This window comes from Grammomys surdaster, unplaced genomic scaffold, assembly GCF_004785775.1.
Source record: "Grammomys surdaster isolate TR1022 unplaced genomic scaffold, NIH_TR_1.0 554, whole genome shotgun sequence".
In the NCBI taxonomy this organism is placed as follows: Eukaryota; Metazoa; Chordata; class Mammalia; order Rodentia; family Muridae; genus Grammomys; species Grammomys surdaster.
Genome location: NW_021604973.1, coordinates 702,390 through 728,341, shown reverse-complemented (window position 1 = coordinate 728,341; position 25,952 = coordinate 702,390). Strand labels below are relative to the sequence as shown.

Genomic DNA, 25,952 nt, shown 5'->3' with positions numbered 1-25,952 from the left:
TTTCCAAAAGTCAACTGCTTTGAGTATTATGCTGACAGCTGCTGATGCTAACTTCCGAGAGGGAGCTGCACTGGTCCCTGTGGTGAAGAAGGTACACAAGAGTGTGTTGTTGCTCTATCCATTTGTGGTGGAAGCAGGCTATAGACCCTAGGGTAAAATCTTCAAGGAGAAGCCAATGGGCATTGTGTCCCAAGGATTTCCCCCAAGCAGGGACATGGACACATTGTGCTGATGATACAGTAACAGTCATATATGGAGACCCTTACAGCAGTCAGCCAGTCAGTTACATAAAAGATGGTCAACCCTAACTTGTCTTCATTACTCTACATGTCTCAAGTTGGAGATTTGTTTGTAGAACCCCTCCTCCTCATCTCTTCCAGATCCCTCATTCTTCACTCTTGCCAGATTGCAAAGCAAGATGTCATGGCTCTATACCCACCCAGGTATCCTTCAAAAACCCAGGACTCTAGCACTCTCCACCAGTCAAGATGAAAAAGGACACGCCAGCAAGACACAGTTATCATTTTATTATGCAATTTCCTTCTACAAGAAAAACATCTCTAAAAATATAAATATGAACTCTCTAAAAAATACTCAGAATAGAACTATAATCTTGTTCTTTCCAACAGGGGCCAAATTTGTTCTTTAAAAGATGATGGATTAAAACACACATCGTCATGTCTCCCAGAACATTCACAGATACATTTCTAGAGAGAAGTGTGGGCTGGGACTAGGGAGGGGACATCATCTTTCCATGTTTCTGGAAGCCCACGTTGTCATCTATCGAGGTAAAGCTATGGGATGAATAGGGTTATAGAATGGAGCTGGAAGGAAGAGGAGAGAAAAAGGCTCCAAGACCCCAGCTTCTTTAAACAGACATTGAAGTTAGACCCTTTGTTCCTCCCCGTTAGCCTGCTCCTGGGCCATGCAGATCAAACTACCCAAAGACCAAACCCCTAGAGGACATCCCCTAGGAGATCTGGATTCACTGTGAAGGCTGCCGTGCTGAAGTCCACAGTGCTGAGATGGTCAGTGAGCCTGATGAGGTCAATAGCTGGAAGAGCTGATGTGAGTGGAAGCCCTCAGGAGGATTTGTTGCTGCTGGGAAACACTTAGCCCCTTAGCACCAGGCAATGTCTGCAGCATCAAAACCAAGGCTCAGTCTCAGAGGGTCTCCTGAGGTAGCAGCATCACACCTGTAGCAGGGAGAGGGCCAAGGTGCTAGCAGTTGATGCAGGCATCCATGGCACCTAAATCTAACATTAAGTATTAAGTCTGAAGTACTCAGAAGATCCCTATTTAGGATTCTTGGGACAATGGTAGGGCCCTGAGGGCCAGGGCTCTAGCAGTATCCTGGGTGCTTAAGCAAGCCAAGCCTCATGCAACCATATTAGGGAACCATATTACCTAGTCTCTAGGGAGGAGAAGCTCCAGAGAGCAGCTACCTGCTAAGCTTCCTATCAGAGAAGCAAAGCAAGATTTTGATACGGAGAGTTCAGATTACAACCGACTTGTTCTCTGATGAATGCTTAGACTTTAGACCCCACAGCTGAACTCTCCATTTTGAGTAATATCCCACATCATTGTAGGAAAATCCATAGGTCCTCAAATGCTAGTTCTAAGGACTTCTCTGACTTCAAGGTCAAATCTCACATCCCTGGGGTGTTCTTGGAGCAAGGCACGTGTGCTACATATGTACTAACAGTCCTGTATACTCTAACAGATCCTTCAGATGCCTGGCTGCATGAATTCTCGTCTGAGAGGAAGAGACGGGAGCTTGCAGGGACAATAGGATGAAGCCTTACTTTCTGTGGCAATGGAAGATGGGGTGAGAGAAAAGGGTCAGAGGGTAGAGAGATGGCTGAAGCCATGCAGCTGCTTAAGCAGGTGTTTGAGAAAGAAACCTCCATCCTAGGGATCCAGCTGCTGGAGTTAGCTCAGATGTCTGCTGGTTGGGAGTAGGGCAGCACACCGGTGAGGTTGAACTGGGAAGTGAGACGTGTATGCCTCAATATCACAGATGGGAAGCCAAGCAATCAGAAAAGGGAAGAGCACAGGAAGTAGGACAAGAGAACTGGTACATGATCTGCCCTGGCTGGGTGCGCCATTCCCAGCCTCCTTGGGGGTGGGGCTCTGGTCTCCTTGTTCAAGAATAGGGATTCCTCTTCTGGCTACAAAGGCCCTTGTGGCTGGGATCACTACAGAGTCTCCTGGCCACAGGAAGACAGCATGATAGGGCCCCTAAAGGGAGAGAGGGATACAAAGCAAGTTAACTGGGAAGGCAGGAACCAGTGAACGATTGAGAAGTCTTGTTGGGTCCTTACATAGATCCTGGCAGAAGCAGAGGAAGATTATCATTACCTGAATAAAAAGACCGGCTCGAGGTATCTCTGGTGCTGCAGGAATTCATGCAACTTGAGCACAAACACAAAGAAGTACTTTCACTACAGACAGCTGCTTTGCCTCCACGGTCCTCACGACGTTCCAGCCTCTCACATACTCCACCCCGGCTCTCACACATACTGTTCCCAGATCCAGGCACTGCCTCATTCTAGGTGTGGAGTGGCCTGAAAAGCTGCTCTGATTCTCGGCAATGCCCTTCTCAGTCCTCACTGTTCTCTTCCCTGTGATCTCTGCTCTTACAGGACCATTTCGTGTTCCCACACTCTCCTTTCCAAACATCGCAATGCTCTCTGCTGCTTCTGCAGGGGCCTGCCTACCCCTAGCTTCACATTCACATAGCAAGGAACCCCAGCAAGGCTGCCCATACCATCCTTCCCACATGCCTATCCAGATATCCACACGTAACTGGATGAGAAAACCCTGGGAACCCTGGATGACAAGGCTCAACCTTTGAGGAAACTCTCAAGGTCTTAAGCCTTGGAAGCACCTCCTCTGATGCCGAGCCAGAAGCAGAGGAAAGATGGTGGCTAGGGGTCCACACTGCCCTGAGGCTGAAGGGACTATGGTGAGATTGTGATCAGGATGAAGCTTTCCAGGCCAGGTCCCATCATCAAGCCCAAACCTACCATTCTCCTCTAGCTGTACAACCTTCAAGGAAGGGAGTCCCTGGACCACTATGGAAGAAAGGGACAGGATCGGGGATTTGGGGGTGGAGGGAAGGTCAAAGGACAGACAGCATATGAGTCTGAGAAGACAAGCAAAGAGAATTCCTGCTAGATCCATCCTCCTGGGTTGGTGGCCCTGTGAGTAGGAAGCTGAGACAAGCCTGGAGGAGGATGAGTTTCAGCAGCTAAAGCTGCAGCCAGCGGCCAGCAGAGGAGCTTGCAGAGGATCAGGATGAGATGCCACTGAATCCCTTTGCTGTTCTGCAGACTCCTTAACTGAGACAACGTGTGGCCATCTGGTTTCACAACACCTCCAATGGGCTCTGCTGTGCCTTCAATAAGGAAGATGAGGGCATGGCAAAGCTCGGACAATAGACCTGTGTGTAGTGGACGACAAAGTGAAAAGGGTGTTCAGCACAGAAGACAAGAGATGCTACTCAAAGGACAGCAGGTCTGGATGAAGGCCCTCATTGTCAAGGCTGGAAGTCCGTGCCTGTGGAGGTGGGCTGCTGTTCTCCCAGGACTCAGCCAGGCTGATGGGGCTCAAGCTGAGTGTGAGGCCGTTTCTCTCAATGAGGCCAGGGGAGGAGGATTTCCTGCCCTCAGTTAGCTTTAGCTTGGATTCCTCCTGGGTATTCTTGTGTATTAGGTCAGGTACCAACAGGGACACCTCACCATTGGGTAGAACCTCTCCCTTCTCTCCCATTTCAATGGTAGACTCTGGCCGTGAAGTGTCTGCAGAGACAGGCTGAGCAGTGGGTGGAGAGTCTTGGGCCTGTCCAGGTGACAATTCCGTCCCATATTCTAGATTGCTTAGGACGGGCTGTGATGAAATCAGCATGTCCTGGGTGGTCTTCAGGGCCCGAGGGGTTCGCTTCCGGGTTATGGGAGGTGGGGGATCCAGCAGAGGAAAGGCTTCTTGGACTGACCTGAAAGTCCATGACAATGAACACTCAGGTTTTATGCACGATTGCATACCAGTCTACAAACATTCTCAATTCGGTGCTCCAACTGCCTCTTCAACCTCACCCCTCCCCCACTCAGCAAATGCTTTCTCCACTGACGGCTTGTTCTGGGTTTAGGGTGTAGATCTTAGCAACTTCAGCCTAACAATTAGCTATGGGGCCATTCTCTTCTCATTCAGTGCTCTCAGTGGCACAAAGTGTTGCCTCTGAGAGGCTGGATAGAGACTCCAGGGAGCTGAGTCATCTCAGAACCCAAGTACTGGGTCCCAAAAAGGGACACACAAGTTCACAGGCACAGGTATTGGAATTAAGGCCCAAGAAGGAGCTGTGGGATGGAAACAGAAGGAACTACATTAGGCCTCTCCCTCCCTGTCAGGCACGCAGGTCTGTAGCAGCGGCTCTGAGGAATGGCAGGCAACAGAACTCATGTGAAGAGTTTCTGGGTAATACCAGGATTCAAATTCAGTTCCAAATACTAACTTTCTGAACTTGGGCCATCTGCAAATGAAAATACACCTAAAGCAGGGCAGCGTGGGTCACATCTACAACCCTAGGGAAGCTGAGACAGGAGGATTGCCATGACTTTGAGGTCAGTCTGGACTGTGAGTTCCACACTAGCCTGGGCTCCAGTGTGAAACAGAGCTAAAGGCACAGTACCCAGGCAGGAAGTGCTTCTCTGGTCATGAAGGCTGATGTGGGCTCTCAGGAACACATGCCTATCCCTGTTTTTCTTGACAAATGTTCACCCTTTCCTTGGGTCTCATCTCTCCTGTCTGTACTGTGGTTTTGTTCCTACCTCTACAGCTGGGATAATGGCGGGCGGAGAGGACTCACCTTTCATCCTGCAGCCAGGGTCCACAGGCTGCATCCTCCCCACCAGGCAGCTGGGCACCGGCCGTCTTATTAATCTCCATCACACCCACACTGCCCAGGCTTGAAGACTCCTTTCTTCGCAGAAGGTCATTGACCTTGGCCCCCACAGCTTTGCCTAGATTCCTAAGGTGCTGGCTGCTGCCCACCCTCAGTCCAGGTCCTCCTGGCTCTCCAGAGACAGGGGTGATGGAGCCTGGGGCCCCAGGTCTGGACAGGTGGGGGAAGGAATGGCTGGACTGGAGCTTTGGAGTAAGGGTTGTGTTCAAATTCTCAAACATGCTGTGGTCAACTATGAACAAAGATAAAAAAAAGGGAGACATGTAAGTGGAGGGGAGCAGGACCCTGGACTTTGTCACTCAGCTTTCCTGGTTTTGCAACACACTCAAAGCTTATCACCCCCACAACATTCTGGAAGCTTCCAGTAAAGATAAACTTTCAGGGTTTTTTTTTTTTTTTTGTAATAGAACATAAGATCAAACATTCCAGCTGTCTCCCACCTGGGTTAATCAGTGAATGACTCCAGTTATGAAAAATCAAGGCCTTTAAGCTAGCCTCCTCTACGTAAGGCTTGACCTCTTTGGCCTTGGTGTCACCAGGCTCTTTGAAGCAGAGAGAGAAAGGGAATGAAACAATGAAATGTGACATGCACTCTCTGTTTCAGGCACCGGGGGCAAGGGGTTGCTCAGGAATGAAGGGCAGATGAGGATTCTGGGTTGGGAGCTGCCTACTGAAAGCCTCATGTGTTCCACACTCTCTCATGGAATATGACCCAGCAGCTCCTCAGTGGTACTCGGGAGAGTAGGTAAGCCCATGGACACAGAGGCTAGACAGTCAGACCCAGTGTGTGGCACTCGGGCAGGCACTTGCTGCTGGTGAAGCACATGTGTCCTGACAAGTCCATGCTTACTTTTTTCCCATGAGAGCCTAGTGAAGGAGCTCGTTAGGCTAGAGAGAGGCTCAGAGTAGTAACTGTGGGCCTTACAACACAATACCAGTTACTGGTTGGCTGGAATTAGAACTCTTCTGACCCAGCGTTTAGGGCTCTTTCCTCTTCTTGGGTCATGGGATAGTGAGGGAAGATCATCCTCTTGAGACCCGTGCATAGCTTGAACAGTTTAGTTTGAGTGTTAGCTTACTGGGAGGGAAGCATTCCCAAGGCCACACTTCATGCATCTTTGTGTTTGTATCTTCAACACCATGCTTGGGTCTGTACAGACCAGGTACTCAATGAGTATCTCAAACAAACTGCCCAAATTCACTTTGAATTATGACGGACAAGACAGTAGCCTTGAGGTCTGTTGTTGGACTGTCTGGAGCTCCAGGCTCTGTGCAGTGCTGCTCATACACTGTGCTAGATAATTTTTTGCCAACTTAACACAGGCTAGAGCTACCAGAGAAGGAGCCTCCATTAAGAAAATGTCTCTATAGGATAAGAATGTAAGTAAGTCTGTAGAGCATTTTCTTAATGAGTGATGGATGGATGGTACCATTCCTGAGCTGGTGGTCCTGGGTTCTAGAAGCAAACAGGCTGTGCAAGCCATGAGGGGAGCACACCAGTAAGCAGTATCCCTCCATAGCTTCTGTATCAGCTCCTGCCTCCAGGTTCCCACAGTGTTTGAGTTTCTGTCCTAACTTCCTTCAGTGATTGCCTATGGAGATGGAAGCATAAGCCAAATAAACTCTTTCCTCCCCAACTTACTTTTGATCATGGTATTTCATCATGACCTCAGTAACCCTAACTAAGACACACTGACTCCTGGGCATCCATATTCTCTCTGAAAACTCATCTAGGTTATCAAAGTAGCCAGACTTCGAACCTGAGTTGTCCATGACCATTGTCCTAGCTTTGTTGTCTATCTGTCCCTGGGCTCTCACTGTTAATATGTCTGCTAAGCGTCTATCTCAGGAAGTTTTTCCTAAGATTGCCTGAGGCTAAGTCCTCATGTTCAGTCTCACTTGAACTGCACTGCTGAGCTCCAGGCCAGGGGGGATGCTTCACTTTTTGTGACTTCAGTTGAGAGATCCCAACTGGGTCAACCACCTAAACAACTTGTGTTTGGAGTAACCCAGAGTGGCAAGGAGAAAGCCATGTGAAAAGAGTGGGGACAACCTCCCTGACCTTCACACTGCTCATGGGCACACTTCCTCCATGAACTATGGGCTGGTAGCTCCTCAGGTCTCCTGGGGAGGAACTACTGTGTGATGAGAGGGATATGCCAGGGAATTGGGGACAAACCCCAAGCTGCTGGGACTCCAGATCTACACCTATCACAATGGCAGAGCACTTGGCCTACCCCGCAGCTGCTCCTGACCACCCCCTTTAGAGTGTGTCTTGCCATCTACTCTTACATAATTTCCTTTCATGATCCAAAACTCTTCTCGTTGTCTTTAGTCGTGCTCTCTGCCAGCTAGCAGAGGTGATTCAGAAACGATTTTTACTATCCCTCCCTCCACATCCAGAAAGTGCATGGAACAGAAAGGAAGTGTACGCAATGCCCCATGAGTGTGTGCTAGGAGCAGGAAGTTCTCTTCTGTCTGCTCGACCTCAGATTTCACTGGCCGTTTCTTTACATTTAGAGCAAGCACACTCGTTTCTAAAAGTGGAAACATTCAAACTGCCCATCCAAGTGGTTTGTAAATGAGGAGCATCTATTACTTCTAAAGCACACCCTTAACAAACTACTTAGATGATGCCTAGTCTGGGTTTCCTGTACTTCTTCTCTACTTCTTATCATATGGTCTATGAAAGAGTCTAAATTCCTAGGTAATTTAAGGTGAGTCTACTATATGCCTTCTTTATCATTACCTCAAAATTTCTGAGAAATACACCTTGTTTCCGTAATAGAATGGGAAGCTCCTTTGAAAAGGGCTATAGAAGTTTAGAGTACTTTTATCAACTACAAGGCCTGGCTTAGGGTCTTGCATAAGAATAAGCATTTAATAAATCAGTTTAACTGAATTTGACTTTTACGGGAATCCTTTTATTAAAAAAAAACAGATTTATTTATTTTATATATGTGAGTACATATATTTCATATATGTCACTGTCTTCTGACACACCAAAAGAGGGCATTGAATACTATTATAGATGGTTGTGATCCACCATGTGGTTACTGGGAATTGAACTCGGGACCTCTGGAAGAGCAGTTAGTGCTCTTAACCACTGAGCCATCTCTCCAGCCCTTATGGGAATTCTTAACCACATGAGTGATAGTATAAGGACATCACTCAGACTGTCTCCAGACTTGTGAAACCAGTCTCAGAAGGCATACAAGCCCTCTCTGTGGCAGTGCTTGCAAGGGCTTTTGAGGTTAGGCTAGAAAAAGCCCTGGGTTTTTTTTCTGCAAAGCTGGCCTCTATCTTAGGCCTCTGTCGTCCCCACATTGAGCCTCTTTCCTGCTGATGAGCCTCTCACACTCTGTCCCTTCAGCCTCAGGACAGTCTTGATGACTGGGAGAACAATGGTGAGGATATGAAAGATAGTTGGATCCCAGCTGAGAGGACCTCCCAACAGCACCCCTAGAACATGCACATACTCAAGCAGAGGGGGGTATCTGGGAAGATATGTCATCCACAAGAAAGGGGGGATCTTACCTGTCTGGGAAAAGGGCTCGAAAAGCAGGTGGGAAACAAATGAGAGAAAGACACATTTATGTAGTGAGCAACCATGTTTAGAGAGGTATCCCCTGTTTGCCTCATCAGCAACAACGAATGAGAAAGGCTGTGCTACAGAGGGGTATGGCAAAACCCTGGAGAGCCACGTTCTCATGAACTCTCCAATATCTAAATCAAAACAGGCTCATGATTTCAAAACAACAAAAAGACACTGCTGCAGCCTTCCCAATTTCCCTCCCAACATTCTGGGCCCTGTTTACAAGAACTCCATCTTCCTAGTTGGTAACAGCAACACTTCTAAGCCCCTTGGGTCCTGTGCACATAGCTCATATCTGCATTCCTTTCATATGTAAATTGCAAGACTGCAGTCAGGAGGACATTCACACATTCTACCTCAGTCTAAAGAAACAGTATGAAAAAGTCAAGCGGCAGAGGCTGCCCATCACACAGGCAGCGGATGGAGAAGGGGACTCAGAATCATGTATCCTGACTCCCAGACGCCATGAGCTTCCTTTACACCATCGTGACCCAAAAGAAATAACCAACAACCTCAGAAGCACCAAAATAGCACAGTTCCATTTACACTATAAATGTTCTTGCATTCTAAACCAACCGCAGGAAGAAACAGGAGGAAAATCAGTTCTCTCATTCCTTCAAATGTTTAAGTACCTGAGAATAAATGCTCAGACCTGTTCTACAGGATGGCCACAGCTTAGGAGAGGACTGTCTTTTGTAGCCAGTGTAAACACACTGTCATTTATGTCCAAAGCATTTCTATATATCTATGTTAATAGGATGTGGTGGTCCAGAATGGGGTGCCTGAATCTCTCTTTCAAGTGTCACAATCACTTTTAATTCTTATTGTGTATCTTTCTAGGGTGCCAGGTTATTATATAGGAAAAGAGGGAAGAGAGACGAGGCAGCCCTGGAGTCCACAGTCTCATCCGCACATTGCCTTACCATGAGCAAATGGGATGGAGGAAGCCACTTGCCTAAAAAAGCACCAACTATTAGAAACAATATCTGGTCACCAGTCTTAGGAAACATATGTTGAAGTATTTAGTATAAAAGGATATACAATAACTTACCTCCAAATAGTTCAGAACACACACACATAGACACACACACAGACACACACACACACACACACACACACACAGAGAGAGAGCGAGAGAGAGAGAGAGAGAAAGAGAGAGAGGGAGGAAGAACTGACAACACAAAATGGGATAAAATGTTAAAACAGGAAAAATCTGGCTTTACAGTATATGGTACAAATTTTAACTTCTGCAAATTTTAGATATTGAAATTGTTTTCTAAAAGTATAGCAAAAAATATGCCCTAAGCAACACAATGAGTAAAACAAAACAAGGGAAATCTTGTGGGTAGAGGCCAGGAAAATAAGGGAGAAGAAGAGTAACAGGGTTAATCCCTGAGGAATGAGAGTTCCCAGAGGCAGGAGCACATGGGGTGTTCTCACAGAAAAGGTGACAGTCATAAAGAAAATAGGCGGCAAGCAACACCACTGTAAATGGCTTGCCAGTGTTCTTCCTTCTTGCTGGGTATTCTTAGCCAAGACAGGCTACTGAAGAATGGCAAGTTAAGAAAAAAATCAAGCTATTGGCCCCACATGTCAAGTATAGGTGGCAGAGATCCCCCACTCTGCGCATTTCCTGTTCACTCCATTCATACTTTCTTTTGCTGTGTGTGGGCTTTTAAATTGCATGTAGTCCATGGGACTATTTCCTGAGTCACTGAGCTTTGCTTAGAAAGTTCTTGCCTTTACCTATATCCTAAAGTGTATTTCCTAAGTTTCCTCTAGAAATTCCAGTATTTCCAGCTGGTATTTGTCTGTGATCTACTCTGAAGTGACCTTTGCAAGGGATGAAAAATGAATCAAATTTTATTCTTTTACAGATGGATGTCCAGTTTTGCCAGAACTATTTGTCTTTCCCCCATTGCATGCTTTTGACACCTTTGCCAAAAATTAGGTGGCTACACCTTTGGCTGTTTATTTCCAGACCCCTGTTTCATTAGTCTGTCTGTGGAAGGTAAAATCTTAAATAAGGCCACCTACCTCAGAAAGATTTAAAAAAAAATGGATATCTTACATGTGCAGATTCTAGTTTTTGATTTATGTAGGGGTGTGTGTGTGTGTGTGTGTGTGTGTGTGTGTGTGTGTAGAGGTTGGTAAAGCCAGGAAAAAGGAAACTAGAAAGAGACCCAGAAATAATAAAGAGATATGCCAAGCAAAGGGGGGAGGAACAAAAGGACACACGTGACACTGAGGCAGAAAGATGCTGGGAAAGGACACGGGGGTGAGAGGTCAGAGTGCAATGGAGACAGGGGTGATCTACTAAAACACACTTTGTTCAAAAATTCTTTGTAGACCAATTAAAAGATCAATTAAAAAGCAAACAACTAGTTAAGTTTTAAAAAGGAAAAAAGTCTTGCACACTAGAAAACTGTATCCATCTTTCAAATTCATAACCTAACTAGTTAATGGAATCCTGGGTTGTGATGTCAGCTGCATTCAGAATGTTTATTGCCTAGACAACCTGGCCAACCTCTCACGAGCGGGTGTGTGATCTCCGTTATCCTGTGTGGTCAGAACATGGAGAACTTCTCACTCCTCAGCACCTCCAGACCTCGTATCTCTTCCTCTGCCCTGAGTGCTTTTCCTGACATTATGTCATCACTTGCCACCAGCTTGCCAGGTAAACGCTGACGTCACTAGGATTACAAGGATGTGGGACTCTGTGCATTAAACTTATCAGAGTTTTGTTTTAAATACATGATCTTGTCAGATCACACTATAGGATCATGATTGGTTGAGAAAGCCAAATAATATAGGGTGAGAAAATAAGATTTCATAAGACTGCATTCCTGGTAAGTCTTGCTGTTTCATAATCTCTAGCAAGGGACAGTTGGGGGTACATTTGTTGTCACATTTCTTCCCCCTAGAGCCTACATCTACATGGAATCTCAATCTCGAGGTGGTAATCTGTCTACATAGCATTAATTTGGTCTCGGCAAGTAGTAGGCTGAGGGTCATAGGAGGAACAACGGCCGACATGTGCAGACTTCTCAACTGAAGTGTGACCTCTGGCTACTTTGTGGGCTCTTCTTTCTTCTACCCTTCTCTGACCCTTTTCCACACTTTTAACCCCCTAACACTAGATAGGAGAGAAAAAAGGATGGAGAGGAAAGAAACAACAAGAAGAAATTAGATATCCTGACAATGAAGATCAAACTTGCCTCCCCAAGGAACTCAACCCCCCTAATCAGCAGGAAATAGTCTAACGATTATTTTTCGACCCTCTACTATTTCCTGTTGATTAGGGGTGTGGAGTTTCTTGCCGGGGGGGTGGGGAGGAAGGGAGCAAGTTTGATCTTCATTGTCAGGATATCTAATTTTTCTTGTTTCTTCTTTGCATGACTGGGACCAACAGCAACCAACAACCTATCTTGCCTCTTAGGGCCTTAGCATTCATACATCCTCTGAAAAGTCCCTAGAATTTCAAATGTCACACAATCACAGAAACTATCTGCAGATGGCAAAATCACGCCCGGCCAGAGCATGAGGTAAATCACACTCAGCTGTTGTAGACAATCTGAAGCAGCCCCATATCCCACATGTAATATTTTTGTGTCTTTATAAAACACAATATTCATGTAATATTTTTGTGGTTTTTTAAAGAAGCCAAAATTTCAAAATTGTCACTACCCTGACCCTGGCTCATCAATGTGAGCATGACCTGGAAGCTGAGAAAGGCAGGTTCTGAGGGCTCCACAGATCCAGTGGTTTGGAACAAGATCCTTTAGGGCAGTGGTTTCCAACCTTCCTAAAGCTTCCTTTAGTATAGTTCTTCATGTTGTGGTGACCAACCCCCACCAAAAAATTATTTTCATTACTACTTCATAAGTGTAATTTTGCTAGTTAAGAACTGAAATGTAAATACATGTTTTCCAATGGTCTTAGGTGACTCCTGTGAAAGGATTGGTAGATCCCCAAAGGGGTCTCAACCCTTAGTTGAGAATCAGCTCTAGGGATTCTCACACATACTAGACTTAAGCTGTACTGCTATGGGCCTTCTCCTAAACATCCATTTGCCTCTACAGAGAACATTTTAAAATCTATCTCCCAGAAGCCTAGCTATTGGTCTGGGGTTTAAGGCAGATCCACTTTCTCCTAGACCCACCAAGTGGTAGGGATCAAACCCAGAGCCTCATGAATGTTTGGGAAGTGCTCTACCACCCAGCTAATCCTCAACCCTAGATGCCCATAAACTTTTCACAAGTGAACTTTTCAACAAGAGCCCACATGTCCCTATGACTGGAGGCTTGAGATGCTTCAGTTGGAGAACCTGGCTTCTCATTCTCAAAAGGACCTATGTAACATTCCTATGTGGGCTGTGACCAGGACTTCTGTCCTAGAACCTGTGTCCAGAGTCCTGTGAAACTGATGTCACTCATGATAAGCAGGAGCATGAAGTGAGGGGGTGAGGGGTAGGCCAAGGAGAAAGGTGTCATCTGAGGCAAGTCTTCAGTAATACAGTTTGAAACCAAGACTTTAATCATGCTAGATATGACCTTTACTACTACAACGTGCGCCTGGCCTGCCTAAATCTTACAACCTGGTTTCCAGAGGACCTTTTTTTATAGATCTGAAGAAACTGCCCTATCTGGGACTACCTGGGAACACCACCCAGAACAGGCCTTCTGGAGTTCAGAGGTCACTGTTTTGCATTAGTTTTGAGCCCCCTAACACACATGAGTCTCTAAAGTATGTCTTTGGGAGTCTCCCTAAGAGGAACCCCAATCCTGCTCAGCTCACCACTGTTTCTTCTGTAACACAGACATTGTAAAGACACTGGTACTCACTGTCAGACCGGATCATCTCCTACCTCCCCAGGACCCAAGCAAATGTTCTCCAGCATCGGGTGTGCAGCCAAGTGCCTGCAGCATATGAGGCCTTCTCCTATTCTGGGCAAGGACATGTGAGAAGCTGAAGAGAGACAGGGGCTGCACCTCTATGGAGAGGATGTGTACAACTCAACATCACATGCTGCCTTTGCAGCTGGGTCTCATTCAGTGGAGGTCCATAGGCCCACGAAGGCTTCTGCCTCCTCAGTCCCATCTCTCAAGCTCATGTGAATAAGTTAGTTTCTGTCTGAGTGGTCTATGAAGGGATTAGAATGGGCACTGAGGCTGAAAAAGTGGTTTATTGGTGGCAAAATGAATATTAGATGTCAGATGTCTACATATCCTTGCCTATCCTTAGAGGAGTAAGAAGTCAAGGTGTCTTTACACAGAGAAGGGTCAGTCTCCTGCCCAGATATCTGATGGCCATTTTCACCAGCAGAAAAAGAATGCAGCAGAAATGGATGTCTTACACTGTTTTTCTTATCCCATCAACACCTGCGGTCTCCCAGTCATCATCAAAGTGGAACATAGATCCCCTGAGGTCTTGCCTAGTCCACTGCCTGCCTGTCTGGTGCTCCTGACTGCTTCCAGCCATTTCTGGTTCCCTGCTTACTGCCCTTAGCTCCAGACTCAGACCTTGTTCTTTCCTTTGCAGACTTGGGGGACACCCAGAATGGGGAGCAGCTGAGACGGAACTGCACCATCTACCGGCCCTGGTTTTCCCCTTACAGCTACTTCGTATGCACAGACAAAGAGAGCCACCTTGAGGCCTATGGGTTCCCAGAGGTGGACCGAGAAGAGGGCAGAGGGGATAACTGCCTTCTTGAGGATGTGGCTGAAAGTGTCTGCTCATCTTCTTCCTCCCAAGAGAACACATACCCCAGGGAGGCCAACAAAAAATCCAAGCATGGTTTGGATTCTATCACATCCCAGGACATCTTAATGGCTTCCAAGTGGCACCCAGCCCAGCAGAATGGCTACAAGTGTGCAGCCTGTTGCCGCATGTACCCCACTCTGCACTCCCTCAAGAGCCACATCAAGGGGGGTTTCAAGGAGGGTTTCAGCTGCAAGGTGTACTACCGCAAGCTCAAAACCCTCTGGGGCAAGGAACAAAAGGCCCGGACAGGAGATAGGATCTCCTTAGGCAGCTGCCAGGCCTTCAAGTAGTCCTTCTGACATCTCAGGTAAATAGGGATGAAGCCTGTTTATGCCTCTAGAGGGGTAACAATAAATTGAAATTAGTCATAGCCTTCTTTTGTCAACTCTGGTCAACCTCCATCATCTGCTCCTCTTGGTATCCAGTGCTCTTCATCACTTTTGATCAACAGTTGCTTAGCAACACAAGACCCACCTCTTTGCCTCCCCTTTTCTCTCTCTCTCTCTCTCTCTCTCTCTCTCTCATGATAAACATAATTCTAGAAGTTTGAGAATATCCTCTAAGTGGCTGTTAAAGCGAGGTGGACAGTCTAGCAGTGATGGGAACTAATGAGAGACCGAGTTTCTACTCTGTCAGAAACTCTGGCTGAAGAGCCTGGCCAGCTTTTGGCCCAACTAACCTCCAAGGTGACTCTGAAGCAGCTCATACGAAGCACTGCTCCAGGATGTTGGTCTACGGGTTTAGTCCTTGCCCACACTGAGGCCAAAGGGCAGAGGAAGAACTCCTGCAGTTTGAAACCCATCTTAGATGTTAACCTTTTGAGGTGTGCTGTGCCCACACAATGTACTCATTGGACGGTCCTGACCCTTACTTCAGTTCAGGGCAACCCTCTCTGCCAATATGAAGTGGAAAGATGACTTGGCATTTCCTTTCAGGGACTGGGTATCAATTGTCTTTTAGTCTTTGCCTCCCCTAAGTGTGGGTCAGTGTGTGTAGATCCCCCCCTTGTCTTTCCCATGATGCACAGCGACTCTTTCTGGAGCCTGACTTTATGGTCTTAGCAGAGTTGCTCCTGTTTCCTGTTTATCATTGTGTTATCAAAATATCATGTCTGGTTCCTGTGTTTCCCCAGCATGAGAGATGCTGCGCTCACATCCTTATCACTTAACACGCTATGAGAACAACCCCGGCCCATCATCAGTCCCCACTTTCCACTGCCCTTTTCTGTGACCTCTCTGCTTAATTAAGACTCCAGAGTCTGTCATGCTCAAGAGTTGGAATTTGCAGGTCACAACCTGGCCACTCAGAAGCAACCTTGACATCACTCCATGGATACCATTGCCCAAGGGAGAGAGAAGTGACTGGGGAACGTTACTAGTTCTTAACTGGAAAAACCACTGATCTCTAGAAGGTGGCTTCTTACATGTGTGACTGTTCACACGTGTCCTGGTCCTTTGATACAGTTCCTCAGCAAGTACAGTGAAAAGCGCACACAGCAGAGGCCACTCTCGGTTTCACCATCACCTGGGGAACTGGCTCCTAATTCTCTGCCAACCCTATGTTCCTTGTTCCGGGGCCTCTGCATCACATTCTCCAAATAGCCAGGAGGAAAAGCAGCTGCTGGGGTGGGGGTGGGGAGTGGACCACAGCATATGTTCATTACTATTCATTCGGTCCACAATGTCTTCTCCCTAGGGACAGGAAGGTGCTTCCCACATTTTGCATTTAATGTACAGTGTGTCACTCCAGGAAAATTTCTGGGACAGAGCTCCATGTAGTTTCAGCACACTGAAAAGGGTGCCCAGCAGATGCCTGGACCTACCACCAGCAGATGCCTGAACCTACCAGCACTGGAGTGTAGAGGAGGAAGCACACTACACACTTTACTTTACCCTGGGGCACTGACAGGTACTCTCTGCTGAGCCTTTTACCATTTCAGTGTGGAGGTGAGAAAATAGCTTAGTTCACTTTACCATCAGAGGAGAATAAATAGTGTATAAACCTTGTCAGTCTTTCCAGCTTTCCCTTTGCCTTCCAAACAGCTTAAAGTCCTAGTTTTGAGAAGTCAGAAAAGCCTCCCAAATGGGCTGCGCTGTGAGACTCTGCAGACCATTTCTGGAATGTTCTTTCTGCTCTCTCATTACTGCTCTATGCTGGGAGGCCCATATTCCCATGTACCAAGATTCCTCTGTGAATCCCTGGTGCTATGATCCTTCTAGGAAGATATGGAAAGTAGGCTGTATGTTCCCTGTAAAAACTTGGTTGGAATGGGCCCATTTGGGCAACTACTAAATAGATATCTCAGACGTTGGTGAAATTAAATAGTCTTGACCATAGTTATGGAAGAAACAATGACATAGTGTTTTTGTGCTGGAACTCACTGCTACTACGTCATGTTCTAATGGAATCTGAAATCTGAAAACACTGGGGTCAGAAGAGTCCAAAAAACTGGATGTTGACTAGGGCACTGCAATCAGTTTTAATGGCCTTGCGCTGAATAACTCTTTGTCAGGGCTGTCCCATGTGTGGCTGGGTCCCTGATTTCTGCCCTCTATATTCCTAAAACATCCATCTCCCTAGCTATCTCTCGATGATGAAGTATCCAGACACTGTCAAATGTCCCCCGGGAAAACAAATTTACTTCCGGTTAATGCAGCCTAACTCCACGGGGAAGGTCTAAATGCCCTGCAATGGAGGGTCCACCTTGCACCTCTCCTCTGAGAAATATGAATTAATTTATTTCCTTCCTTGCTTCCTTCCTTGCTTCCTTCCTTCCTTTTTCCTCAGACAGAATTTTCTAAAATCTTTTTTTTTCTTTTCGAGACAGGGTTTCTCTGTGTAGCCCTGGCTGTCCTAGAACTCACTCTATAGACCAGGCTAGCCTCAAACTCAGAAATTTGCCTGCCTCTGCCTCCCAAGTGCTGGGATTAACCGTGCGCGCCACCACTGCTTGGCCAGACAGGATTTTCTATCCCTGGTTGGATCTATTGTCCAGGCTGGACTTGAACTCACAGAGATCCACATTCCCCTGCCTCCCAACTGTTGGGATTAAAGGTGTGTGCTACCACTGCCCAGTGTGAATTCTTTCTATATTGTGTCCCAGAGCTGATGATATCTGACTTAAGAAGTAGGTACAAGGGAGGAGGACAGAAGAAGCAGGTTAAATAGAAGTAAGTAGAGACAATGGGAAAGCTTTTAGAAATAAGGAAGATTTATTTAGCAAAAGCCACTAGCTAGTGACAACATCCAAGGGTAAGTGCACTTACATCAACAGAACCGTTTCCTAGAGAGCTGACCCAACAGTTAATGACAAAACAGTTTTAGGAAGCAGAAAGCTAGGGTAGGTAGGAGAGAGGAGAGGGGAGAGCAGTCAAGCAAAGAGTAAATAAAGGAACACAATCCGTAAACAAGGTCAGCTGAGAGCGAGGCTCAGAAAGGTTTTTACAGACAGCATCAGTAGAAGCAGGAATGTAAGGAATACAGTTTCCAGTTCCCATGTGCAGTCCATCCTGTGCAGAGATCTGTCCTGCCTCTGCAACTGTGAAGCCTTGTATGGCCGAGAGCTTTCTTGCACCCGGGGTGGGCACCACTAAGGAACCCCTGGTGTCCATGTGTCCTCCATATAGGGCAGAGTAGAAGGTTGAAAGGAGGAAGGCAGAGTTAGCAGAGCAAGAAGCAAGGAGGGCTGCTGCTGCCAGGGAATCAGGTCTGCAACATTCCCTGTCCTGTCCATTGGCCTAAATGGAGGGTCGGTGGCTGGTGACCCCACAAGGCCCCTAGATCTGTTCTTTGTGTTCCATCTCCGCATACCAAGTGTGTTCAGATATGAGTCTTACTGGGGAGGATATGGCACATGAATGAATTCTCCAGGGAAGTCTTTAATCAGGGGAAGGGGAGGATCAAAGAGGACAGAAACCAAAGGCAAAGTCTTACATGAGTAAGACAGCATCTATCGTCCATTAGCCATCTCTCCAATTCTCCCATCTCTTCCATTCCTTCCTTTTCAGGGTTTTAAAAACCATCATCTTGCACACATACTTCGTCACTGCATCCTACAAAGCCCTTTCCAACCACAGTCCACACACTTCCACTTGTTTCTGATTTTACTCTCAGCCCCCGTTCACAAGAAGTAGACCACCCACTCACTCAGATACACAAAGGCCTACATCCAGGATCCCTGGATTGGGATTGAGTAAATTCAGCTCAGCCTATCTTGAATCCCGCCATTTGCCCCTTCAGTATTGTTGACCTCACACCTGGAATTCTCCCTTCCTCATGCATATGGACCTCCTTCCAATGGTTAATTAGAAAATTAACAAACAGAATTCTACCTCATCAACAAAATCAAGGTGGGAAAAGGATACAACTCTGCTGTTTATCTGAACACCCTGGAGAATCTTTCTAGTCACTTTTCAAAAGTCCAAAAGCATGTCCAACACACACACACCCCACCCAGTCTATTACTAGACACACACACACACACACACACACACACACCCCACCCTAGTTTAATACTACACACACACACACACACACACACACACACACACACACACACACACACATCATCCTGTTCTATTATTATCGATACCCCCATGCACCAGGGAGTGATAATGTAAAGCTGTGTTAATTTCCTTTAACTCAACGACTTAACTCTTCAGTTTAAAAGAAACCCCACTGTGGCTATAAAAAGAGCCATGCTTGAATTTAGATACATTTCAAAGCAAAGCTGGGGCTGAAGAACTCCATTCGGGCAACTCCATCCTTGCGTACTGTCCCTCTGATAACACTGCAGTTTGGCCCACAGCTTGTCCAGGATGGACATGACCTCCTCCCCACATCTTATGACTTTAAACATGTATCAGCTTTCTCTTCAGGGGCTGAAAAAAAAATCTATTAACCAGTTAATGTCTTACAGGGGAAAAGAAATTTTTCTCATGGGCCTAGCCAGCATATTACTGAGTGGAGACCCCTAGGCAAGGCCTAAATGGTAAGAGATTAAGGTTGCACTTTTAACTTCTATGCTCAAGGCACGTACCTACAGAGAGGGAGGCTTGGGTGGCACAGCTGTGGTCCCTGATCTGATCTAAGTGGCAGTGATTCTGAAGGGGAGACCATCTCCGCTATCAGCTTATGTCTGTTTCTTTCTTTTTTCTGTCTTCTTTTTCAGTAAAATCTGACCAGTATTGCACAGTGGAGGGGACAGGTAGAGAGGTAAGGCAGGGGGTTCTGGGTCTCTGAGACTTACACAAAGGCATAGTACTGCCAAAGCTCAGGCAGGCACAGCCCGAGGCAAGAAAAGGGAGTATTATGATAGTTCTTAGCCTCACTTATGTGAGCTGGGATGCAGGCGGGAGATGGATTGGAGCAGGGTTTCCAAACTGAAGAATCAGACCTACATGAGCTGCAGCAACCATCAGCACCACCCTAGGCTAACCACCCCTAGGCTAACCCTCCCTAGGCTAACCCTCCCCTAGGCTAACCCTCCCTAGGCTAACCCTCCCCTAGGCTCTCCCAGCAGGGTCCTCAATCCTATTAACACTCCTAGGTTCCTCAGAAGCAACATCCAACACCCAGCTAGAGTAAATTCCTGGTTTATCCACTGTGACTTGTGACTCCTGTCACCTCCAAACTCACTGAATGGCAGAGCCTCACTTTCCCAGCAGCCCAGGGAATCATCCAACCTCTACACACTCAGCCATGGCCTGGGGAAGGAATTCTACAGCTTAAGGGAGGTTAGGCAACTTGTAGCATCCTGATATCCAAAAACTAAGTACCCGAGAAGGTACCAATGGCTTCCTTTCATGGTCTGCACCACAGAGACAGCAGAGTGTAGGTCACTGAGACATGGCGACCAGATTGAGTAGAACCTGACAATCACAGTGGGAGCAACAGGCCTTCCAGAACTGTGGTTCTGAAGACCGACCCATCCCAAGGCCCCGGGTTCTGGAAAGCCCTGCCTCCATTCCATTCAGTCATTAGCAGAATGCAGGTGCTGATTTCCTGTCTCTAGGTATCCAATTTCTTCCCCCCATTTACCTTCCAAAGCAAAATCCCAACCCTCTTCTGAAACCCTACACTCTCAGCCCTGGTTGTTATTCCTAGCAGCGCTTTTCCCTGGGCATCCCCAGCCAGGGACAGGCAGACTTGACCCCCTTGGCATCATGCTGCCACCTTCACCAGCTCCTTGCCCAGCACCTACACGGCGATCTCATCATCCAAACTGTCACCCAACTCCTGCCGCTGTAGGACATTGAGCAGGCGCGGCAGTTCTTCCTGCGACCATGAGTCACGCTCCTCGCTTTCATCTGTGTTGGACTCATACTCTGAGGCGATGCCTGACTCTCGAAACTTGATGAGCTCCAGGCCACCTAGGAGCGGCTCACCCTGTACCACTGGCTGGGTATCCTCAGATGGGAGGAAACGAAAGCACTCCAGCTTCACCAAGCAGTCACGCCTACCTAAGGGGCTGCCTGCTGAGTTGGCAAAGTCAGCCAAGCCAGCCCCCAGCAGTGGTGAGTGAAGGTCCTCTGGCTTAGGGGTGGTGGATTCACAGAGCACAGGCAGGGCACCTGAACGGAAGGTGATCTCCAACAAGCTGTCCTGGGAGCCCACTGCAGGAAAATAAAAGGCAAGGAGAGGCAGGGTTAGTCAAGTCTTCAAATGTGAGCTCATCTGTTAATCCCTGTAGTGTGGAAAGGCCTGGATATGACAACTCTAGTTCCTGAAAGGGTCTTTGCCTGACTGACACTGTAGCATCACTCAGAGGTTTTTACAGATTAACCCAGTACTCTTTCTCTTCATCCTGCAGCATCAGATGCACCTGGGTACAGAAGAGCAGCTTGCAGAGAGTTGGGAAGGCTACTGAATGCCCTGGAGTGGATTTGTGTTGGGGGTTGAGGGGAGGTACCAACCCAGCCTCCTCCAAGTAAGGGGTAACAGTGGAACGTTGTCAGAGAGGAACGTAGACACTAGGTTACACACAGTGGCTCCCAGCTATACCTTTCAGATGCTCAGTCCTGTCTTTGACTACTGCTGAGGAACCTCAACGGGCTGGACTGTGTAGTAGCTAAGGGAGTCGCTTGAGGGAACTCCTAGGATAGCTAGAAACACATTAGATTTGCAATGACTAAGTACGGGTCTAGGCTTCATTCACTGTTTGCTCACGGTGTGACTCTGAGCTACATATTAAAGCTCCCTGAGTGTATTTCCTCAGTTGTGCAAGGGGCATCTACCACTACAGAGAATAAACAAGCTTATACATTAAAAAGAAAATATTCTCACAATTATTTTTGTAATAGCTAACAGGGATTTGTCAGACCACAGTCAAGACAGACTTCAAGCATACCCAGAACTACCAATAGGTAAGTTTACGATGAAGGCCTGGACCTAGACTCCCTATTGCTTCCCAGTCCAGCTTGGAGGTATCTGGTATAGAAGCAGAAAGAATATCTCAGACTAGGGACTGTACAGTCTAGTTACTGTCACTCTGTTTATAATTACTCAGCTACTTTATCGGTTACATGGATATACATTTCTCTGTGCAACAGAACAGTGAGTGAACTTTATAGGGCAGAGAATCAGCTACGGAGGAGTTTGTAGGTCCCCGAGAGCTCACAACATGATGCACCATATAGACTCAGTACATGTTCATTGGGAAATCCCTCTGAGGAAGAAATAGGCTTTTTTTGAATATAGAGTGGCTAAGCTCCCTGCCAGGAGAGAGCAGATGAATGTGGTTGTGTCTCTGGGGGACCTTCAAGGTCAAGTTTGAGTAATTGATAGAAGGCAGCCAAGATGTACTCTGGTTCTGCAGTTCTATAATTCATGAGATGTAAAGACAAATAACAATGTTGACTATTTTCTCCTGAAATATAAAGCCACCATAAAGGCTCCAAGCAAAGCATCCCAGGTTCATGGAAATAACTTGTTTTATGAAGCTTGGACACAGGTACCAAGGCTAGACAGGACCCTGGCTTACTGGTGTTCTGTCCTGACAGCTTCAGCTCCAGCTCCTGCACCTGCTTGACCAGCAGAGAGATGTGTTGGAGCATGTCTTTGTTCTGCAGCAGGAGCTGGTGCACTCGTGCCTGGGCCTCCAGCCGTGCCGCAGCCTCAGCAGCCAACTGATCCTTCAGCAAGTGAACCTGGAGAGAAGAGGAGGCAGCGAGACAGAGAGGAGAAGGGACAAAGAAAGGAAAGGGACATTAATATAAATGACAGTTGCCAATGGATGGCCAGGACCCCTTTCCACATTCAATTCGAGATGAAGGAACCCTGCATGGAAAATTTGGTACCTAGATTTGTAATTTTGGAAAAATAGCCAAGAGAAGACAGGCTCAACAGCCCTGTGGATCTCTCTCAACAGCCCTGTGCATCAAGGGCCATGATGTGTCTGTCGCTCAGACACCGTTCTGGGTCCCATGCCTGGGTCCCATGCCAAGTGCAAGATATAGTGATGACATTCTCACTTCCTGTGGATAAACTACCCTCCATCTCTATTTTAAGAAGCCATTTAGGTCCCACACAGCATCCTTTTCTAACTAACTTCATTTTATTTGAGATGAGTGCTCTTAATATAGAGCCCTAGCTAGCCTGCTACTGGTTATACAGACCAGTTTGGCTTTGAACTTACAGTCATCTTCTTCTTTCTACCTCCTCAGTGCTAGGATGCCAGGCATGTGGCATCACAGCAAGCTTTACCCATAATCTTTTTTAAAAAACAAAAGTAGCCGGGAAAGATGGATACTTGCTGCAATCCTCGTCCTTGGAAACCAGGACAATTTTGAGGCCAGCCTAGTCTACACAGCAACTTCCAGGCCAGTCGGAAACACCTAACAAGACCCTGTCTCAAATCAATTAAAAAATAAAATGCAAAAACTAACATATTAACTAGACCATCACAACATCTCCCCACACCTGCCACGCATAATCTTATAATCTTTCCTTCCAGTTTGCTGAACATCAATGCAGTAAGACACAGAAAGAACAACTATACTGCTTAGTGAGCTGGTTCTATTACAGCTTGTCTTATGTCTGCGTACCAGTTTTTCTGTCTTCCTATTCTCTTCTTATTCCCAGCAGACACCCATAGAGCCTTGATTCCTTCCCGGAAGGGGTTTAATGTTTATTGAGTGACTTACAGAGGTGTTCTTCTGACACATATAAAGGCTGAGGTTATTATAGTGAGCACCTCATTTATTCAGATCCTTGTGGTACAGGGGACCAGCCATGGCACACTCAACAGGCAATGGTGTTTACATGGCCATTCCTAGTGCATTTCACCTTGGAGGTGAAACCAGTGGGAGGAGAGGGAGAAATTATACCCAGAACTCTGGCTTCAAGAAAATAGGTACAAGGTCAGTGACCACACAAACATGATTCTTGTACTCAGAAGTAGATCAGGAGGATTTTAGAAGGCTCTGGAGAAAGGGAATGGATGAGAGTGCTCACCTGGAAGCAAGTCAGACTACAGGGAAGATGGTTTTCCTGGACTTAAAACCATGGTATTGACAAAGAACCAGAGTGTGTGGGATGTAGGGTGGAGGAGAAAGCCGGATGAGGGGAAGCATTCGCTGGCTCCTTTTCAGGCAAAATGCTCTTGATTTCTGAAAAGCAGTATGCTGTAGAAATTCACATTCTGCTGAGGCTGACCAAGGCATCTCTAGGCCTCCACATCTGCCTTCTCAGGACACAGTACTAAGAAAATTGCATTCGGGTATGGTGGGTACTTCCTTCTCTGTCCAGTTCTTAAGCCCTGACCTTGCAGTTGGCTCTGCTTTGAACTGAGCAGAGCCACTAATGAGATTTACTGCCACTTTCCATTAGTGGATTCTCAAGGTTGGGCTCATCCCTCCCCAGGGAGAAGATGCCTAATGAATCTAAAGAAAACTTGTCCTCCATAAAGGACTTCTGAGGACAGAGCTCTTATCCTGATCAGGATGCCCCCCCTCCCTTGCCCTACCATATTCACAGGAGGGATCTGAAGAGGGTGAGACCAGGAAAAGATGTGTCAGTAACCTTGTAGCCCAGGTTTCCGATGTCAGGTGACTATGAAATCTGTAGCTTCCTTGGAAACTGAGGCATGGAGAAATTTCCCCTAAATCCTACTGAATCTAAGAAACAGGGACATGACTGTGGGAAACCCCTACCTGTACCCCGCACAGGACAGGCAAGCTTAAAACTCTACTGGCCAATACTGTTACTTATATGAAATCAGAGTACCTTTAAAAGGAATCTACCATCTACCGATTAGATCTCTCACTTTCTACTTACGTTGGAATCAAATAGAAATGTAAGACAGAAATATGGAACATGGCTTCACACCATTAATTAGCATCTGTTGTGAGCTCCCTACACACCTGTTACACCCTTGGGTAGCAGCATCCCAACAGAATAGACCATTAGGAAGCAAGTATGGTACTAGCAGCTGGAATGTTGGAGTCTTTACTTCTGAGACAAGTACAGGCAATTTTCTCTGGGCCTCAGTTGCCCCATTGTCAATGGAGAGGTCTGACTAGGGGCTGAGACAGTTGATCCTGCATTCAGATAGGCAGTCGTAAACACTAGGGACCACTTGCTAAAGGGTCACTGAGAAAAGTCCTCAGATCCCCATAGTGACATCTAAGAATTAGGAAAAATAACAGCAAGAAAAAAGTTGTTCCTTCTTGCAGAAATTAGGCGAGATGCTTCTTCGGCAGGTGTCCAAATTCCAAAGGCAGAGCACTATCAACACCTGAGAGATTACCCTCGAATACTATGCTTCTGGTAAAACCCATTGACATCAAGTACCATGAACAAACACCCCAAAGTGTAAGTGCCCTCTTGTCCCAGATGGCATAAGGATCTTACCTCTGCAAGTGCAGAGCTGTATCATTGCAGATATTTTTAAGCTCCATAAACACAGAAACAACAAATTGCTGTCACTGCCCAAGCCAGCACTAATGAGCCACCTGCTTCTGCAGCCATCAGAAGTGGCATCAGGCATGAGGGTCAGAGCTCTGAGCTGTAGAACTAATCCCAGGCCAAGAGAACAACACAGCTTAGACTTCTTCAAACGCTGAGGCCGAGTTTATGTGGAGTTGGTGTATCAAAATCAGGTAGTGTTAGCTTTACCCTTGGTTTGGTCTCTGTTTCTCAATTTATGACAGGAACAGAAGGTACCACCTTGTCTGCCCTCTCTGACCCCAGTCATAGACAAAGAACTTAATATCTTTTCACAAAAGTGCCCACAGTGCTTTTATGTTACCTTGAGCATTGACTATTCCACTCAGACTAAGCTGGTAGCACAGACACAGCAATGTGGCACTAAGTCACACGCAGTGTTGGTGTCTCGCTTTGTATCCCAATCCCAGAACAACATGTATACCACCAACTCTACACCACTCCCCAAACCCTGACATTCACCCTCAACCCACCCGGCCACCTCAGACCACCGTCATTCATTCTCCGGCCTACTTGCCTGGACTCCAGCTCCTCCATCAGAAGTGGGGGCAGGGCCAGGCTGAAGTTAGGGAGTGGCAGGCACATGGAAATGGCAGTGGAGATAACCAGAGCAATTTGCGCCCTACCCCCCACCCCCTCCTCATACCAGACGAAAGCAGAGGCAGGCAGCACTGTCTCAGCATGCAT

General features: G+C 46.8%; 2 protein-coding genes across 3 annotated transcripts in view; one reads left to right on the top strand and one right to left on the bottom strand.

The window, feature by feature from the left end:
• Positions 1-510: 510 nt before the first annotated feature.
• Positions 511-25,952, bottom strand: part of LOC114633209 (carboxyl-terminal PDZ ligand of neuronal nitric oxide synthase protein-like) — a 280,780-nt gene continuing 255,338 nt past the window's right edge. For both annotated transcript variants that reach the window (XM_028781825.1, XM_028781826.1), the window contains exons 9-12: positions 22,303-22,468; positions 20,783-20,935; positions 4,868-5,195; positions 511-3,997 (exon numbers count right to left, since the gene is read on the bottom strand). In XM_028781825.1, the coding sequence (XP_028637658.1) occupies positions 3,502-3,997; positions 4,868-5,195; positions 20,783-20,935; positions 22,303-22,468 (1,143 nt within the window). In that variant the 3' untranslated portion in view covers positions 511-3,501. The remainder of the gene's footprint in view (positions 3,998-4,867; positions 5,196-20,782; positions 20,936-22,302; positions 22,469-25,952) is intronic.
• On the top strand, positions 11,058-14,706 carry Spata46 (spermatogenesis associated 46). The gene is made up of 2 exons (XM_028781828.1): positions 11,058-11,235; positions 14,100-14,706. The coding sequence occupies exons 1-2, from the start codon at positions 11,133-11,135 to the stop codon at positions 14,609-14,611; spliced, it is 615 nt and encodes a 204-aa protein (XP_028637661.1). The 5' UTR covers positions 11,058-11,132; the 3' UTR covers positions 14,612-14,706.

Coding starts and splice junctions, on each gene's coding strand:
- Spata46 (XM_028781828.1), top strand. CDS start 11,133: ATGGAGAACTTCTCACTCCTCAGCACCTCCAGACCTCGTATCTCTTCC. Junction 11,236..14,099: donor ACTTGCCACCAGCTTGCCAG/GTAAACGCTGAC, acceptor TTTCCTTTGCAG/ACTTGGGGGACACCCAGAAT.